General features: G+C 39.7%; 1 protein-coding gene across 4 annotated transcripts in view; it reads left to right on the top strand.

Moving 5' to 3' along the window:
• The window catches only part of bckdhb (branched chain keto acid dehydrogenase E1 subunit beta), a 231248-nt gene that overhangs the window by 36800 nt on the left and 175309 nt on the right, over positions 1 to 19139 (top strand). For all 4 annotated transcript variants that reach the window (XM_069887393.1, XM_069887391.1, XM_069887392.1 and 1 more), the window contains exon 4: positions 8142 to 8275. In XM_069887393.1, the coding sequence (XP_069743494.1) occupies positions 8142 to 8275 (134 nt within the window). The remainder of the gene's footprint in view (positions 1 to 8141; positions 8276 to 19139) is intronic.

The following is a 19139-nucleotide window of genomic DNA, read 5'->3' as shown; positions in this document are numbered from 1 at the left end:
TCCCCGCTGCCTGACAGTTCCCTTCCCCGTTGCCTGATAGCCCCCTGGTGTGGGACTGCGGGGCTGGGGCGGCCGGCAGGGAACTGCGGGGCTGGGGTAGCTGGTGGAGGACTACGCGTTTCAACTGTCCCTTGTGTTCGGCGCTGATGTGGGGGCTGAGGTGCCTCAACCTGTGCTGAACTGCACTATTTTAAAACCTAATTTTCAAATGATCCAGCACTGCTGCTGATGGAGAGGGTCAGCGTCTGACTGCAGAAACGTGACGGAAATCTGTGACCTTGTTTTTTGTGCTGAAGTGAATCCGTGGAGGTTGGCAATTCCCTTCCACTGTCTCCTCCCAGCCCCGCAGTCCCCCGTCGGCCGCCCCAGCCCTGCAGTCCCCCGCTGGCCGCCCCAGCCCTGCAGTCCCCCGCTGGCCGCCCCAGCCCTGCAGTCCCCCGCCGGCCGCCCCAGCCCTGCAGTCCCCCGCCGGCCTCCCCAGCCCTGCAGTCCCCCGCTGGCCGCCCCAGCCCTGCAGTCCCCCGCCGACCGCCCCAGCCCTGCAGTCCCCTGTCGACCGCCACAGCCCCGTAATCCCCCGCCCTAGCCCCATAGTTCCACGCCGGGAGACTCTCAGGCAGGGGGAAGGTAGGGTAGGTGTCGGCAGCGGGGAGGGTAGGTGTCGGCAGCGGGGAGGGTAGGTGTCGGCAGCGGGGAGGGTAGGTGTCGGTAGCGGGGAGGGTAGGTGTCGGCAGCGGGGAGGGTAGGTGTCGGCAGCGGGGAGGGTAGGTGTCGGCAGCGGGGAGGGTAGGTGTCGGCAGCAGGGAGGGTAGGTGTCGGCAGCGGGGTGGGTAGGTGTCGGCAGCGGGGAGGGAAGGTGTCCGCAGCGGAGAGGGTAGGTTTCGGCAGCGGGGAGGGTACATGTCGACAGCGGGGAGGGTAGGTGTCGGAAGTGGGGAGGGTGACTATCAGCAGGTTGCCAGCTGACTGTCAATAGCTTGCCTGCTGCTAGGCACCTGAAAGCTGCTAGTAGCTTTGCATGAGCTGCTTTCAGGTGCAACAGGGGATTCTCGGAGAAGGATATTATACCTACAAGAGAAGAGTTAGGTAGGTAAACCTCCTGGCCGGGTTCTCCACTTTCAGGTGGCCACCTGCCAGCTGCATAGAAGTACAATTGGCTGCTTTACAGTCTGGTATGGTGGCCACCTGAAAGTGGCTTATAATTCAAACCCCCATCCCTTCTCCAAAGTCCAAAACCTTCTCTCCATTATAAGGTCACATTAGGTAATGCTCAGAAGGGCTAGTGAAATGATGATCACTTTATCCTCTGTTAACTTTTTTTAAACCAGACTAAACTGCATGATATCTTGAGATGACTCCATTAGTATAATTGAAAAAATGTTCTGTAATTTGTCCACAAAGTTTTTGTGGCAGTAGCATCAGTAGAATGGTGGAGTATTAAGGAGAAGGCTTATACTATCTTGACAGTAGAAGACGGGCAATAAACAGTCTTGCCATATCATAACCAGTAGATTTTTTTTTAAATCGTATGGTTTTGGGGACTATTTTTATATTTGTTCTGTATCATATTTTCAAAGGCTGAAAAAGAAACATATGTTACTTCTTCTCATGTAGATTATTAATAATATCAAAGTTAATTTAAGTTGGCAGCACTTTATTGATCTGCAGACTAGTTACAAACATGGTGCTGAAAGTTAAGATTACAATTGAGCTGACAGCTGTTGGGTGAAGTTCAGGACAAGCTCAACGGATGTCAGGAATATATTTCTTTGTGACCGAGTCAATGATTTGGACTATGAAAAGGACTGTGTAAAATTTTGGAATCAGAAAATATAGGAGGATTTTACTTTTGCATAATCGTATAATGATATTTTAACATATATAAAAACCATCCTAACTTTATTGATGTAAATTCATTGGTTAAGGGCACATTAAAATTGCAGGACATTATTTTTCTTTTTAAAAAAAAATTAATTGATTTTAATAAAGGACTTTTACAAACAAAAAGGGTACAATTCAGTAAGATGGACAGTGACATAAGCTAAATAAGGTATTCCATATATCGCTAGTATACATAAATTGTAAATCATATTCATGTTTCATATCCTAAATAGTATATACTTTAGAAAAAATTCTGGTAATACAAAAAAAAAGAGGAAAGAAGAAAATAATGGAGGAGAAAAACTCAAACCCCTTGCCAGATGCTATATAATATGACTGGAATTAAAAGAAAGTCAAAAGTAAAAAAAAAATACTGGTAATGTAGGGAACATGGAAAAGATAAAAGTCAGATAATTTAATTAAATTGGAGTTAAATTAAAAAATAAGATAGTGAGTCAGAAATGAAACCTTTGGGGGGGGCGTGGCAAGATGGCGTAGGGAGCGGACGTGCATTCCCGGTCTCCCCCAGGCAGTTATATAAATACCCGTTTTAAGAATATTTCTTTTCTGTTAAAAGTCTTTGTTTTGTTTATCAATTGTTTTTAGTTTAAAATGGCAACAAAGATTAAGGAAAATAGAGTTCAAATACAGAACAAAACTACACTCTCCGACTTTGGAAGAAACTCGGCCTACTTGCCCAGACAGAACCACGGAGTCAAGGCTGGAATTTTCTTAAGAACGGAGCTCATTATTTGGACTGTCGGATAAGCTGGCCTTGGACACCCCTCTGAAAGATGGTGATGAATATTGATTTGAAATGTTTTATGAAGATAAATTGCAGTAATTGGCATTGGTTGCCCGTGAGTTTTAAAAATCCAGATAACATTAAAGTTTATTAGTGATTTTTTTTGGATGGAATAGCGGAAGGATGAATTTATTATCTATAAATACAGAACAAAATTACATTCTTTGACTTTGGAAGAAATTTGACCTATTTGCCCAGACAGAGCCGGAGTTAGTGCTGGAATTTTCTCAAGAATAGAACTTATTAAAGTTGATTTCGGACTCCTTTTTGAAAGATGGCGACGAATGTTGATTTGAAATATTTGAAATATTTTCTGAAGATAAACATATATATGGAACTCCTTGACCTGCAATAAGGTTTATCAGTGATTTTTTTTGGATGGGATATTGGAAGAGTGAATTTATTATCTATGAGTATGCATACATTGCAAACAGATTTTAATAGTTTTGAAAAGGTTTTTTTTAAACTAAACAACAAGATCAGTTTAATATTGAGAAAATTGGAAAAAACGGAAACTTTATTATTAAATTTGGAAATTCAGTAGAAAGAAACTATGAACAAGATTGATGATTTATAAAATTAAAGTCGAAGGAGCAATGTCCAAGAAGAGTTAAAAATTTTGAATAAGTTTTTCTTGAAAATAAACAATAATTTCAACTTAACATTGAGAAGATTGACAAAGTGGAAAATTTGGTATTAAATTGGGAAACACAGAAGAAAGAACTTATGAATAACATTGATGCTTTAGAAGATCAAGACCGAAGGAATTATGTTCAAGAAAATTTTAAAAGATTTGAAAAAAACTTTTTTTGAAAGTAAGCTACAAATTCAACTTGAGACTGAGAAGAATGGAAGATTCGGTGTTGAACTGGGATGTTCAGAGGTGTTTTAATTCAGTGGATGAAATTCAGGAAGACTTGAAAAAAAAATTAAAAAAAAAACTTTTATTGATTGTAAACAATGTTTAACAGTGTTGGGAGGGTGGAAAGGGTACAAAATTTAATATCAAGTTTGGATTTTCAAAAAAAGAGTTTATGAATAAGATTGGTTAAATTGATGGACCGGGGTTTTATGGATATAAGAAATGATGATTTTTTGGTTTATACGTGTATTTTGTCTGCCGGGGGGGGGGGGGGGAGGGAGTGGTACTTCTGCTCCCGAAAGTCATAGGCCACTTGTGGTTTATACCACACCCAATGGGGTTTTTGGGAATTAACCACCACAAGGTGGTTTCCTAAGGGGTTAGGGGAGGTGGTTCCTCAACATGATTATCCAACTGCACGAAAACCAACAAGGTCAGGTCAGATACAGCAATGAGCTCTCTGAACCCTTCTCCATTAACAATGGCGTGAAGCAAGGCTGTGTTCTCGCACCAACCCTCTTTTCAATCTTCTTCAGCATGATGCTGAACCAAGCCATGAAAGACCCCAACAATGAAGACGCTGTTTACATCCGGTACCGCACGGATGGCAGTCTCTTCAATCTGAGGCGCCTGCAAGCTCACACCAAGACACAAGAGAAACTTGTCCGTGAACTACTCTTTGCAGATGATGCCGCTTTAGTTGCCCATTTAGAGCCAGCTCTTCAGCGCTTGACGTCCTGCTTTGCGGAAACTGCCAAAATGTTTGGCCTGGAAGGTCAAACTGAGGTCCTCCATCAGCCAGCTCCCCACCATGACTACCAGCCCCCCCACATCTCCATCGGGCACACAAAACTCAAAACGGTCAACCAGTTTACCTATCTCGGCTGCACCATTTCATCAGATGCAAGGATCGACAATGAGATAGACAACAGACTCGCCAAGGCAAATAGCGCCTTTGGAAGACTACACAAAAGAGTCTGGAAAAACAACCAACTGAAAAACCTCACAAAGATAAGCGTATACAGAGCCGTTGTCATACCCACACTCCTGTTCGGCTCCGAATCATGGGTCGTCTACCGGCACCACCTACGGCTCCTAGAACGCTTCCACCAGCGTTGTCTCCGCTCCATCCTCAACATCCATTGGAGCGCTCACACCCCTAACGTCGAGGTACTCGAGATGGCAGAGGTCGACAGCATCGAGTCCACGCTGCTGAAGATCCAGCTGCGCTGGATGGGTCACGTCTCCAGAATGGAGGACCATCGCCTTCCCAAGATCGTATTATATGGCGAGCTCTCCACTGGCCACCGTGACAGAGGTGCACCAAAGAAAAGGTACAAGGACTGCCTAAAGAAATCTCTTGGTGCCTGCCACATTGACCACCGCCAGTGGGCTGATAACGCCTCAAACCGTGCATCTTGGCGCCTCACAGTTTGGCGGGCAGCAGCCTCCTTTGAAGAAGACCGCAGAGCCCACCTCACTGACAAAAGGCAAAGGAGGAAAAACCCAACACCCAACCCCAACCAACCAATTTTCCCTTGCAACCGCTGCAATCGTGTCTGCCTGTCCCGCATCGGACTGGTCAGCCACAAACGAGCCTGCAGCTGACGTGGACTTTTTACCCCCTCCATAAATCTTCGTCCGCGAAGCCAAGCCAAAGAAAAGAAAAAAAAAGGGGAGGTGGGGGGGGGGTGAAAATTTGAAAATTATTTAGTATCTATTATGTAATATTATACTAAGTCAATTTGAAATGAATGTATGGAGATACTATAAATAAATTTCGAAAAACAAAAAAAAACAAAAAATTAAAAAGAAATGAAACCTTTTTAAAAGAATATTTTTCTTCTATGGCACAGAAGTCTATCAAGGAAACCATTATAAGATGTGGTTTATGGTTTGAGGCATACTAAAATAGCAGTATTTACTCAGCTTTTATATATATATTTGGTGGTGTTTCATGGGAATATTTATATTGAAAGTAAAATATAATTCATGTGCCAATTCTGAAACTAATTATTTTATATTTGGCGAGCCTCTTTTATTGAAGTTACGATCTTACTCATTTGCTGATGTTATTTTTACAGCTGGGCAATAATTTGCAGCATTATCTCTTCTTTGGCTTGGCTTCGCGGACCAAGATTTATGGAGGGGGTAAATGTCCACGTCAGCTGCAGGCTCGTTTGTGGCTGACAAGTCCAATGCGGGACAGGCAGACACGGTTGCTGCGGTTGCAGGGGAAAATTGGTTGGTTGGGGTTGGGTGTTGGGTTTTTCCTCCTTTGCCTTTTGTCAGTGAGGTGGGCACTAAATTTCATAGATGTATAAAGCATGAGTTCTTTAATTAAATAATTTGTAATGGTGCAATTTTACTGCCCAAATGAGCACATCAGTGCTGGGCTGAAAGACTACAAATTTTGCATTTTTAAATGAGAAACAGGCCAGGCAAAGCCTCATTACTTAAATGTTCCGTTAGTTGCAAGATCACTATTACTGGAGTGTATCAGAATTTCCTCAATCTGATCAATTTTCTTGCAGATTAACCTCAAGTTACAGAATACATACAAAAAGAATTGGTTCTTTGCCTGTGACTAGATACCGAGTAGCAGAAATTTGAATAAATGCTGGTCTGCAAGCGCTTGAATTTATTTAGTGTGTAGTTGGACTAAGCATTGCTAAAGAAGAATCTTTGTCTGCCTTATAGCATACTGAAGGCAAGTTCGAGTAATCTTCTCGATCTCCCAGTGACCAACCATTTCAATTCTGTATCCCACTCCCATACTCACATATCTGTCTATAGCCTCATGTACTATCCCATAAGACCACCCATAAATTGGAGGAAAAACACTTGATTTTCTGACTGAGCACTCTTCAACCAGATGGCATTAACATCAAACTCAGGTTTCTGCTAGCCTACTCTCCATTCTCCCTCCCTTCCCTTTCCCTTTGTCTTCTTTTCTCCAGCTCTCCACCCCCTACCCTCTCTATTTACAGGGCCATCCCTCCTCCCAACACTTGCTGCTATGCCCTTCCTCCCACATTCACCTATTACCGCTGTCATTGGGACTGGGCTCACCCCCCACCCCTCCCTCCCTATCATTTTGTTCAGATGCGTGCTGACATTTTTTCATACCTTGATGAAGGGCTCAAGCCCGAAACATTGGTTATGCATCTTTATCTTTGCTATATAAAGTAAATAAAGAAATTTAATTTCTTCCGAGAAATTTAAGTTCTTGGGAGTCACTCTCCAAGGCTTTTTCCTGGTCTCAACACACTAATGGCATCATGAAGAAAGCATGTCAGTGCCTCAACTTCCTCAGGAATTTGTTGAAATTTGGCATGACAACAGAGACCCAGGCAAATTTCTACAAATGTGTGGTGGAAAGTGTGCTGACCGACTGCATCATCATTTGATATGGGGACACCAATACCTCTGAGTGTAAAGCCCTTCAAAAGATAGTGGACACAGCCCAGGGCAACACAGAAAAAAACCCTCCCTACTATCGAGAATGTGTTCAGGGAATGCTGCCATCAGAGAACAGCAGCAATTACCAAGGATCCACACCGCCCAGGACTCACTCTGTTCTCGTTAGCTGCCATCAGGAAAGAGGTATAGGTGCCACAAGACTCACACCATCAGGTTCAGGAATAGCTCCACCATCAGACTCCTCAACAACAAATGATGTAGTATTCTAATTTTTATTATCTTATTTTTTATTATTTCTTTAAATGTAATTTTTATTTTATTCATGTCATAAAATTTTAAATAAAGTTTTAAAAAAAAAAATTCCTCAACAACAGACTCAATCAAGGACTCATTTATGGATTCTTAATTGTAATGTCATAAATTCTCTCTGTGTTACACAGTCAGTTTGTTTACATTTGTTATCTGTTTACAGTTCTTTATTTGTTTACATGTGTAAGCTGCGTACAGTTTTATTTGCACTACCAATAAGTGGTCATTCAGCATTGCCCACAGAAAAAATAATCTAAGGGTTGTATGTGATGCCATGCATGTACTCTGATAATGCATCTGAAACTAGAAAGTACAGTGTTTTGACCTGCTGTGTTTCTCCAGCATTGTGTTTTTACTTTGTGTAATATTGCATTGTTTTATTACATGACAATAAATAGTATCTGATCTGAGATCACATAGCTTCAGTGCAGAGAGTGAATGTTTCAGTTCTTGCAGTTCTCTTGTCATCATTATAAGATCTTGAATCTTTCTCTTTGCAGAGGCTGATCAACTTGTAGAATACTTACAATATTTTCTATTTTTATTTCACATTTCCATCAGCTGTACTAATCAAGACCATAAATGTTTATGGGCTTTAAAAGATATATATTTTACAATAAACTCTTGCATAACATTAAAGGAATCATGGTTATTTTTCAACTTGTATAATTGATTTTGTTTTAATTCCCTGAAACAAGATTATTGTTTGATGTGTTTTCTGAATGAGTCCAAACACAATTTTGCATGTTATTTTGCTGTGAAATATTTAAAAAATAATGTTGAATTAATTGCAATTATGATTCAGTTAAATATCAATTTAATCCTCATCCTGTACAATCATGAAACTTAACTTTGTTTTAGGAAAGGAGCGAGTGTTCAATACACCTCTCTGTGAACAAGGTATCGTAGGATTTGGAATTGGGGTAGCAGTTACAGGAGCTACAGCTATTGCAGAAGTACAGTTTGCAGACTATATTTTTCCAGCCTTTGATCAGGTATGTAATTGCCATTACTAGCATGTCAGTAGAATTTTCGTTCTGTTTCAATATATCAACTTTCAAAACCCATTTGTAATTTTCTCAATAATGCCAGAAGGATGTAAATTTGACATTTAATTGTATATTTGATTGTATTTCCAACATAATGTCATATCCTACAAGCAACTGTGCTCTGAATTTTTTTTAACCTTTATTGTCATGCATTTATTGTAATATTTGTGCTTTGTCTTTCAACATTTTTTATTGATTACATACAACTACTTGCTTTTAATGTTTAGAAAAACATCTGCAGGATGGAGTCATTTTTTTGTTTTTGTTTTGAGTCAATTTTATGAAATAATTGTGACAAATTGAATAAAACTAAATTACCTTTATAGCTCAATGATTTTTTTGTTAACGCAATATTATTTTGTATGTATTATTACAGCGTCAGAATCCGGTGTTGTTTGCACGGAGTTTGTATGTTATGGGTTTAAATGGCCGAAATCGGTTTATACCTTGTTGTAAATAAAATAAAAAAATTTACTTTGATTACGAAGGCAAAATCCTTTTGAAATGCTGAAGCCGATGAACAATTTTACAAATTTCACTTTTACGGTTGAAACCTGTGAACAAACTAACCAATTCCTCTATGTGCTTTACATCTCAACAATCACAAGACACATTAGAACCTCCATAAAACCCTTTACAGCACAGAAAAAGGCCAGTTCGGCCTTACTAGTCCGTGTCAAACATCTTCTTCCACTGACCTCATAACCCTCCACACCTCTCCAGTTCATATTCCTATCAACACTTTTCCTTGAATATTAACATTGATTTTGCTTCTACGACCTCTGTCGGAAGTTCATTCCACACCTCCACCACCCTCTGCGAGGAGAAATTCCCCCTCATGTTTCCCCTAAACTTTTCCCCTTTTACTCTCAATCCATTCCCTCTTTTTTGAATCTCCCCCACCCTCAGTGGAAAAAGCCTATCCACATTGACTCTGTCCTTCCCCCTTATAATTTTGAATACCTCTATCAAATCACCCCTCAATCTTCTATGCTCCAGGGACAAAAGCCTGCTCAACATATCTTTTTAACTCAAACCCTGAGACCCTGGCAACATTCTCGTGAACCTCCTCTGCACTCTCTCTATTCTGTTTATATCCTTACTGTAATTCGGCGACCAAAACTGCATACAGTATTCCAAATTTGGCCTCACCAATGCCTTATCCAATTTCAACATATCATTCCAACTCCTGTATTCATTACTCTGATTTATGAAGGCCAATATATTAAATGCCTTCTTCACCACCCTATATTCATGTGACTCAACTTTCAGGGAATTATGTACCATAACTCCTAAATCCCTTTGGTCTGCTGCACTCCTCAATTGTCTACCATTTAACGTGTATGACCTATTTTGATTAGTCCTACCAAAATGTAGCACTTCACAATTATCAGTGTTAAACTCCATCTGCCATTTTTCTGCCCACTCTTCTATCTGTCCTATATCACCCTGTAAGCTTTGATTATCTTCCTCGCTGTCCACAACACCGCCAAACTGTCCTGCCACAGCACTGCTGTTATGTTCTCTCTAATAAGCAAAGTAACTCTTCCACCTTTTATCCCCCTGTTCTATCATGCCTAAAACAATGGAATCCTGGAATATTTAACTGCCAAAAATGCCCATCCTTCAACTAGGTTTCACTAATGGCCACAATATCATATTTCCATGTGTCTATCCACGCCTTAAGATCACCTTCCATTTTTAAAATGCTCCTTGCATTAAAATATATGCATTTGAGAGAATGTCCTCCAGATATACTCCTTTTTTACAATGTACCTTTACCTCCTTCCCTCCTTCATTTATTTTTGCGTTCTGTTCCCTCCTCTCCTTCCAATCTAGGTGCTCTTCCTCCCTAATCTCTGTCCTCTCATTCTGATTCCCACCCCCCTGCCAAACTCGTTTAAACTCTCCCCAAAAGCTCGAGCAAACATCAATCTGTGAGAAAAAATTCATGTTGACAAAATACCCAAACCACTCTTAACCTCAAACTGGTTTATTGAATCAGAATTTATTGTCATGAACAAGTCACGAAATTCATTGTTTTATGGCAGCGTCACAGTGCAAACATTCATATAAAACCATCTTACAACAATAAAATAAAGTGCATAAAAAAAGTAAGGCAGTGATTATTCAGGTATCTGATGACAGTGGGGAAGAAGCTGACTTTGTACTGCTGAGTGCTCATCTTTAGGCTCCTGTACCTTTTTCTTGATGGTAGCAGAGTGAAGAAGGCATAGCCTGGGTTGTGGGGCTCCTTGAGGATAGGGACTACTTTTTTTAAGACCCCGCCTCGTCCTTGATGAAGTGAAGTCTCGTGTCTGTGATGTTGCAAGCGGAGTTAACAACCCTCTGGAGTTTTTTCTTGTCCTGAGAGTTGGCACCTCTATACCATAGTGATGCTAACAGCCAGATTGCTCTCCACAGTACACCTGTAGAAGTTTTCAAGAGTCTTCAGTGACATACCAAACCGCTTCATACACCTCACAAAGTACAGCCTTCCTTGTGATTGCATCAATGTGGAGGCTTCAGGACAGACCCTTGGACATATTGACACCCAGGAATTTTTTGACTCTTTCCACTACTGAATGCTAGATGAGGACTGGGTCATGTTCCCCTGACTTCCTCCTGAAGTCCAAAATCATCTCCTTGGTTTTGCTAATGCTGAATGCAAGATTGTTGGTGTGACACCACTCAGTGAGCTCATCTATCTCCCTCATTGCTGTTTGTGATTCTGCTAACAACTGTGGTGTCATCGGCAAATTTGTAGATAGCATTAGAATTGTGCCTGGCCACTCAATCACAGTGGGCTAAGCACACATCCTTGAGGTGCTCCTGTGTTGACGTTGGTTCCAATTTGTACTCACTGTGGTCTTTCAATGAGAAAGTCAAGGATCCAGTTGCAGAGGAGGGTACAGAAGCCTAGGGTTTTTAGGTTCTTGACCAGCACTGAGGGAATAATGGAGTTGAAGACTGAGAAGTAGTTGATGAAGAGCAGCCGTATGTATAAGTTGCACTTTTTGAGATGATCCAGAGCTGAGTGGAAAGCTAGCAATATTATGTCTGCTGCAGAGCAATTGTGACAATTGGCCATCTCAGAAATAAAAGCATGAATGAATTTTGTCCACCTACTTGTTGGAATAAGTTGGGTTGTTAAAGCTTCTGTTCTCTACACTTCTGGACTTGTATGCTCCCATCAACAACTCATGTTGCACACAATTCCGCTCAGTGACGAGGATAGTTCCTGAAATATTAGAAGAAATTCCAGTTTTTTAAGTGGATGAAATGTATTGGCATGTCAAAAAAATCAAATAGTATAAACACCAACTGGACCATGTCTTTAAGCATTTCCCACCTGATACGATTTCCAGAAATTCATTTTCGATTGTCACCCTGTATCATGTACTCATTAACTCTGAGGAAACTGTCAGCATGCTTGGATAGAAAATTTCTTAGTAAACACATAACTTTCATCTACCCAAGAGCTTAACTAGATTTCAAACTTTCATCGAACATTGGTGCAGTATTGTACAGGATAAGGACTAGTCATGGCCAGTGGGATCTTGAAATTCTGACTGGCTCTGACTGAGGCACATGGTAGCACACTGCCCTGATGCAAGCTTCATAGTGACATTGGAATTTGTGTCTAAGCAAAATTTTGCGTAGAGCGCTGAAATTAAAACAGATCTTTTCTGCTGTAAAAGTCATATAAGAGAAGATGATAACATAAAATCAAATCATTTCTTTACAAAACCAAATTGAGCATATCTTTAAATCAGTGGTTCTCAACCATTTTCTTTCCATTCACATGCCATAGGTGCTCTGTGATTAGTAAGGGGTTGCTTAAAGTGGTATATGGGTGGAAAGAAAAAGTTTGAAAACCACTGTTTTAATCATACTTAATTATCTCGCTATGTGCACAGTTTCGTAAATCCAAAGGAAATGAATCAAAGACAATTTTTCTCAAGCAAAATATTTCAATTGTGTCTGGAGAAGTGATTCTCAACCTTCCCTTCCCACTCACATACCACCTTAAGCAATCCCTTACTAATCACAGAGCACCGATGGCAAGGAATTACTTATGGTGGTATGTGAGTGGAAAGAAACAGGTTGAGAACTACTGCTCTAAATACTCTGTGAGGCTGAATTATTTTATTATTGTCAAATCAATTGCCAAGATCTATCCTATGGGACAACACAAACATTGACAAAAAGTATTGGGGGGGGGGGTGGGGAGAAAGGATAAATTAATCTTTAGTAATTCCTCAAGCAAAATGCTGGGTTTAGAAGATGTCAGGAAAAAAAATAGATTGAATATTATAAAACAAAATTATTTGGGGAAAGCTGCACATTGGAAGAAGAGTGTTCTTGTCAACAGAATGTATATGCAAGAAGAGAAAAGACCAGTCAGAACATTTGCAGTACCTACTCTTCAAATCACCTGCTTGATAGTGAACAACCAAATCATTATTAAATTTGTCAATGTCTACTAAGATCTTAATCAGTTTAGATATGAGCCATGATTTCAAGCTTAGTTCATTTTCCACCTTAATAAGACATGATATGCTACCTTTTGTTCTTAATCTGTTGAATCCAGTGCATCTTAATATAGGATGGCTTTTAAAGTTTGTAAAATTGTTTAAATATTTGTGCATTAAACAATAAAATTAAAAGAAGAATGTCTAAGGCAGATACTTCCCTAATTTAGAAGGATTTTATAGGCTATCTCTCAAAGCATTGCTGACAGTCTTACCAGGGACCATTAAAGCCCTCCTTGTTTTTAATTCATGGAAAGATCTGTTTGAACTGGGATGATGACTGACAGCATAGTGTATTTGCTAGATTCCCATTCACCTGATGTCAATGTGATGGATTTGTGTTGATATTAATACTAGGTTAAGGTTAAGCTATATTTCTTATACACACACGCCCATACAATACATTCAGAAGTGATGGCATCTTTCGGAGTCGTGACATCTGTAAACCAGAGGTATGAAGATCACATGATTACCAATAAAATGTTGCGACATGGTCACATTATTTCTAAGAATTGGAACTGACCTCATTGATGATGTAAATGTCACATAATTTGGAGAAATATATTGTCAAATTCAGATATTTTTGAACCAGAAGTCTGCAGGAGTTGAGGTCAAAACCCTATGGCACACACAGGCGTAAACCGGTAATCTTTAGAAAGAGAGGGAGATATTGGTCTGTACTTTATTCTTTCATGGCTATCCCTTGAGGTCAAGGATGATGGACTTTGTTTCATTTTCCACAGAGCGAAGATGCCTATGTGTATGTATTTGTTTAATGTGTACTTAATGTTGCACTCCAAGAGCACATGATATTTCACAAATCAATCATCTAATTCCAATGGCATGGAAACCACGATGATTGCAGATGATGGATTTGTTGCAGCCTTTATCTGCCTTCACAGCGGTTGAGTTGTTGCACTGTTGAGGTCTTGATTGGATTGTTCTTTATCCGGGATCTCACCCTCGATCTCACCGCTATGGGTAACCCTACCAGGAGCATAGCACCTGGCATCACTCTTGCAATCTCAGGACCACACAAGTGCTTTTAAGAAATAAAAGGGTGCAGCCTCATTGTGGAAAGGAACTCCAGAAGCTAAGAGGGTGTTGAAAATCATCAATGTGAGAATTTAAGAAGAAATCTCTTCCTGGGAAAGTAACTCAACAAGATTTGTGGATTTGAACAGTCTTAGGACTGAATCGGTGTTAACAAACACTTCATTACTGCTTTAAGCAACAATTTAAAAGAACTTAATGTTTCATAATCACTTCTGAACTACAGTTTGATAGATCTTCAAGTTCATCCAGACTTTAAAATACTGGATCATAAAACTGAAATTTAAACTGAAATAGTTTGGGCTTGAATACACACACATTTATACAATTACATTCGCATATAGTTGGGTTAAAAGCTGAAAGTTTAGGGTTAAGTGAGAACTGTTATGTGGTTTTTAATAGTTTAATAAAAACGATTATTTTTAATTTACCAGTCTCTGGTGAATCTTCCATTGCTGTTCCTATGTTAGTACAGGTAGTCCTCGACTTAATACCGCAATGAGACTGAAGGATTGGTTGCAACTCGGGTTGGTCATAAGTTAGGTTCGCTCCACCACACATGCCTGAAGTCATGTGTCATTGAACAAATGAACCTTTAATGGAGACCTCGGGCTGCCGCAGGGAATGGGGACCTTCGGCTGCCGACAGGGAATTGGGACCTCAGGCTACTGACAGGGAACGGGGACCTCGGGCTGTTGTCAGGAAATGGGAACTTCGGGCTGCGCGGGGAACAGGAATCTGGAACTTTGGGCTACTGCCTGGAGTGGGGACCACTGTATACAGTACTTTTAATACAAAATATGTCCTTGTACAGTAGCTTTAATAAAAATATTTTTTTAAAGTTTTGGTGGTATGTGCGGGAGGACGTAACTTGTGTAGGTCGAAAGTCGAGGACCACCTGTATTAACAGGAGGCGGTTAGTTCGTAACATTGACCAAGGGGCTCCTGAAATGGCAGGAAGCTGCCATGAATTTGATTTGCCTAGACTTAATGTTAAAATGCTAGGAAAACAGTTTAACCATTTTCATGATTAATCTTGTACTTGGTTTCTACCTTGTGGTTTACTGTGGATTTCTACAGTGATGTAAGTTAATTGGGTGGAAATTGAGCAGCACAGACTCGTGGGCTGAAATGACCCGTTCTTGTGCTTTATGTCTAAATTTAAATCATCTACACTCTTTGGGGTTAAGTGCTAATCATTATATGGGTGTGACTTTCAGGGTTGGATTATTATAAACATCTCTCTCTCATATGTGTATGTATTTTACACACACATACCTTTTCCAGAAAGAGTGTTTACTTATTAGAATCCCCACGTAAAATCACCCTGAATATCAACTTGACAAATTCGTCACACGAGGAATTTTGTTACTACTATATATTTGTTGTGTTCAAGCCAGTGTCAGTTGTTACCCACAAACCAATGAAATAAATAATAATTCTTGAATTTTTTTGAGCTTACCAAAGTGGAATTCATAGCATATTCTTAACCCCTGGATATAATTAGTGTTATTTCTGTTCTTTTCTATTTAGCTATTTTTTTGCCGTGATCTCACCATATCTGTCCAGAATATGTTAGGTCATTCCAAATGTGATTACAGAGAGGGAGAAAAGTAGTATTTGAGTTGTATAGAATTTATGGTCACAACATTTAAATAATTCAGCATGAGAAAGATTGTTCCAAGTAATAGACCAATATGACTTTTTGTTTGTATTGCAAATACTAAGTTAAAAGGTTTGAAAGTGAATCTCCTGGTTTGAACTTGTTGACAATAAGATGCCAATAGAAACTAAAGCATTCATATACATATAGCCTGGAGTTGGTGAGATTGTGGAAAAAAAATGCCTTGAGCAGATGTGATCAATGGAATAGAAGTTAGAAATCAAACTTAGTGGTGAAGGCATGTTATTTACAGCCTGGTGGAGGCTTTACTCCTATCTCTTTTGAAGTCTCCACTTTACAACATTCATGACATTTGTTCTCTTCACTCTTGCTCTCACATCTTAAAAGGTTTGCTAATTTTTCTCAGTTCTGGTGAAACACAAACATCTTTTCTCTTTCTATTGATCCTTAGAGTCAGAGAGTTGGACACCACAGGTCCTCCATTCCAACACCCATATTGAGCAAGGTGCCTGCTTAATTAAGTCATGTATCCCATATGCTTCTAAATCTTTCCTACCCAAGTACCTGTACAAATGCCTTTAAAACATTGTACCTGGCTCCAACACCCCTCTAACAGCTCATTCCATCTATCTACCATACTCTATGTGTGGAAAAGCTTGCACTCAGGATTCATTTCTCACTAAAGCTATACCCTCTAGTTTTAGACTTCACTATCCTTAGAAAAAATACTATGACTTAGCTATGCCCATCATCATTTATAAGCCTCGGAAAGGTTGCACCTCATCCAGGGAAAACAAAGCCAGACTATCCATTGTCTCATTATAATTCAAGACCCCCAGTCCAGGCAACATCCTTGTGAATCTTATCTGCACTGTCTCTAGCTAGATCATATCCTTCCAAAAGATTGGTGACTGGAACTGCATTCAGTACTCCTAAGTGAGGTCTGATCAACTGACTAATGAAGGCAATAATGCCATATACCTTTTTCACTATTCTTTGTTTCCACTTGTGTTTACAACTGTGTTGCCATTTTTAGAAAATGATGTACTTGTATCCTTAAGTCTCTGCTCTGCAGGACTTCCCAGGTTCTTGCCATCTGCTGTTTATGTTCTGCTGCAGTTTAATTTCCTAAAATGCATCACTTCTCACTTGTTCAATTAAATTTCAGATCTGCTGAGTATTTCTACCATCTTCTGTTTTAATTTGTGATTTCTAGCTTCTTCATTATTTTTTGATTTTGAAGCCCCTTTCTTTTTCTTTCATTATATCCCAGTCAGTATATAAGTAATAAGCACACTGGAGGAACTCTGCTGGTCTTTTCAGCATCTTTAGGAGACAAAGATCTATTGCTGACATTTCAGGCCTGATCAAGGGAAAATCAGAAAGTCTCCAAATTCATTTTCTTTAAAATTATTTTTGTTGAGTTTTATCAGAAAAACAAACAAAAAAGAAGTAAATCAATTATAATGAAACTTTTGCAGATTTACAAATAATAACATAGTGCACAATAGCAAAACTAAATTCTAAATATAATAAATGGTAATACATTCAATATTATAAGAAATTAGTAAGAAAAAATGAAAAGAAAAAAAAGTTCAAACCCACAACAATCAAGGCTAAAATTCATATTGTTCGTAGTGTTAAATACAAACAACCCGCCTCAGGGAATCCAAACAAGCACACCCAGTGAAATTCATTATCGCACTTAATTAATCAAATGATGGAAATGAGCTATAAATGGGCCCCAAGTCTTATCAAAAGAATTCCTGATTTTCATGTCATTATGTCTAATTTTCTCCACATTTAAGAAGGACATAATATCTAATAGCCATTGATTATATGTCGGTGGGAGCTCATCTTTCCATTTTAACAGAATTGTTCTTTTTGCTAATAAAGTGGAGAATGCTAGAACCTAGATAATATAAATAATATCTACATCTTTAGAAAAACCAAATAGTGTAATTACTGGACATGGTTCTAAAGTGATCGTAAATATGGTTGAAAAAGTTCTAAAAATATTGGTCCAATATTTTTGCAAATTTGGGGCAAGTCCAAAACCATGTAACAAAGAGGTGTCGAATATTTTACATTTGGCACAAAGTGAACTAATATCAGAATAAGTGTGAGCAAGTTTGACTTTGGAGAAATGTACATGATGTACCACTTTGAATTGAATAAGACTACGCCTAATGCACAATGGTGAATCATAAACCAGGCCTAAAATTGAATTCCATTCTTCCTTCAGGAAAGAGATGTTCAGATCATTCTCGCATTCAGTTTTAATTCTATTTAAAGAAATTGCTTTTCATATTCAATAATTTATAATATAAAGCAGATACTGTGCCTTTATGAGTAAATTGTAACTCAAGTAGCTCATTGATACAGTTTGAGTCAGGAAGAGTAGGAAATGTTAAAAGCTTAAAGTGAACAAATTGTTGAATTTGATAGTATCTGAAATAATATCTATTTGAAAGGTTAAATATCATCCCCAATTGTTGAAGAGATAGAAAATGTTGTATAAAAATATCTGTACAACTATTAATACCTAAAAAATTCCTTTCTCAGAATTGAAACAATGGGGGTGGAATCCAGAACAACAAAAGGTGTTAATTGAATATGATAAGGAACTTGGTAGAATTTATCATGTCTGTGCGAAAGGAGACAGAGAATGGAGAGCTGATCGGGGAAGAAGGGGGCGTGGGGGGGGTGGGGGTTAACAAAAGCCAGAGAAGTTGATATTAATGTCATCTGAAGGGTGCCCAGTTGGAAGATGAGGTGTTGTCCTCCAATTTATGGATGGTCTCAGTCTGACAGACATTGGCAAGGGAATGGGATGGAGAATTGAAATGGGTGGCCACTGGGAGATCCACACTATTGTGGTGGACAGAGCCGAGGTGCTCCAAAAAGCGATCTCCCAGTCTGTGTCCACTCTCTGATGTAAAGGAGACCACAGTAGGAGCACTGGATGCAGTAGATGAGCCCCGCAGATTCACAAGTGAAATGTTGCTTCACTTGGAAGGACTGTTTGGGATCATGAATGGTGCTGAGGGCGGAGGTGTGGGTGCAAGTGGAGTATCTCCTTCAGGAGTTAGGAGTGGACAAGGATGTCATGGAGGGAGCAGTCCCTGCAGAAGGTAGAGAGGGGAGGAGAGGGGAAATATGTGTCTAGTGGTGGGATCATGTAGTAGGAGCCGGAAATGGTGGAAGAGGATGTGTTGGATGGGGAGACTGGTGGGGTGGTAGATAAGGACAAGAAGAATCCTGTCCTTGTTACGCATGAGGGCGGAGGGGGCCAGGGCAGATGTGCGGGTAATGGAGGATATGTGGATGAGTGACAAGTTGATGGTGGTAGAGGGAAAGCTACATTGTGTGAAGAAGGAGTACACTTCTGATGATCTGGCATGGAAATCCTCTTCCTCGGTGCAGATGCAACAGAGATGGAGGAATTGAGAGAATGGAATGGAATCCTTACAGGGGACAGAGTGATAAGAGGTATAGTCAATGTAACTGTGGGAGTTGGTGGATTTATAGAAGATTTTTTCAAGAGTTTGTCTCCTGAGATGGGTCGAGGAAAGGAAGAGTGTTGCTAGAAATGGAC

Source organism: Narcine bancroftii, chromosome 6 (genome assembly GCF_036971445.1).
Source record: "Narcine bancroftii isolate sNarBan1 chromosome 6, sNarBan1.hap1, whole genome shotgun sequence".
Classification (NCBI taxonomy): domain Eukaryota; kingdom Metazoa; phylum Chordata; class Chondrichthyes; order Torpediniformes; family Narcinidae; genus Narcine; species Narcine bancroftii.
Note: the sequence above shows the minus strand (reverse complement) of the source record. Positions and strands in the feature narration are given on the sequence as shown.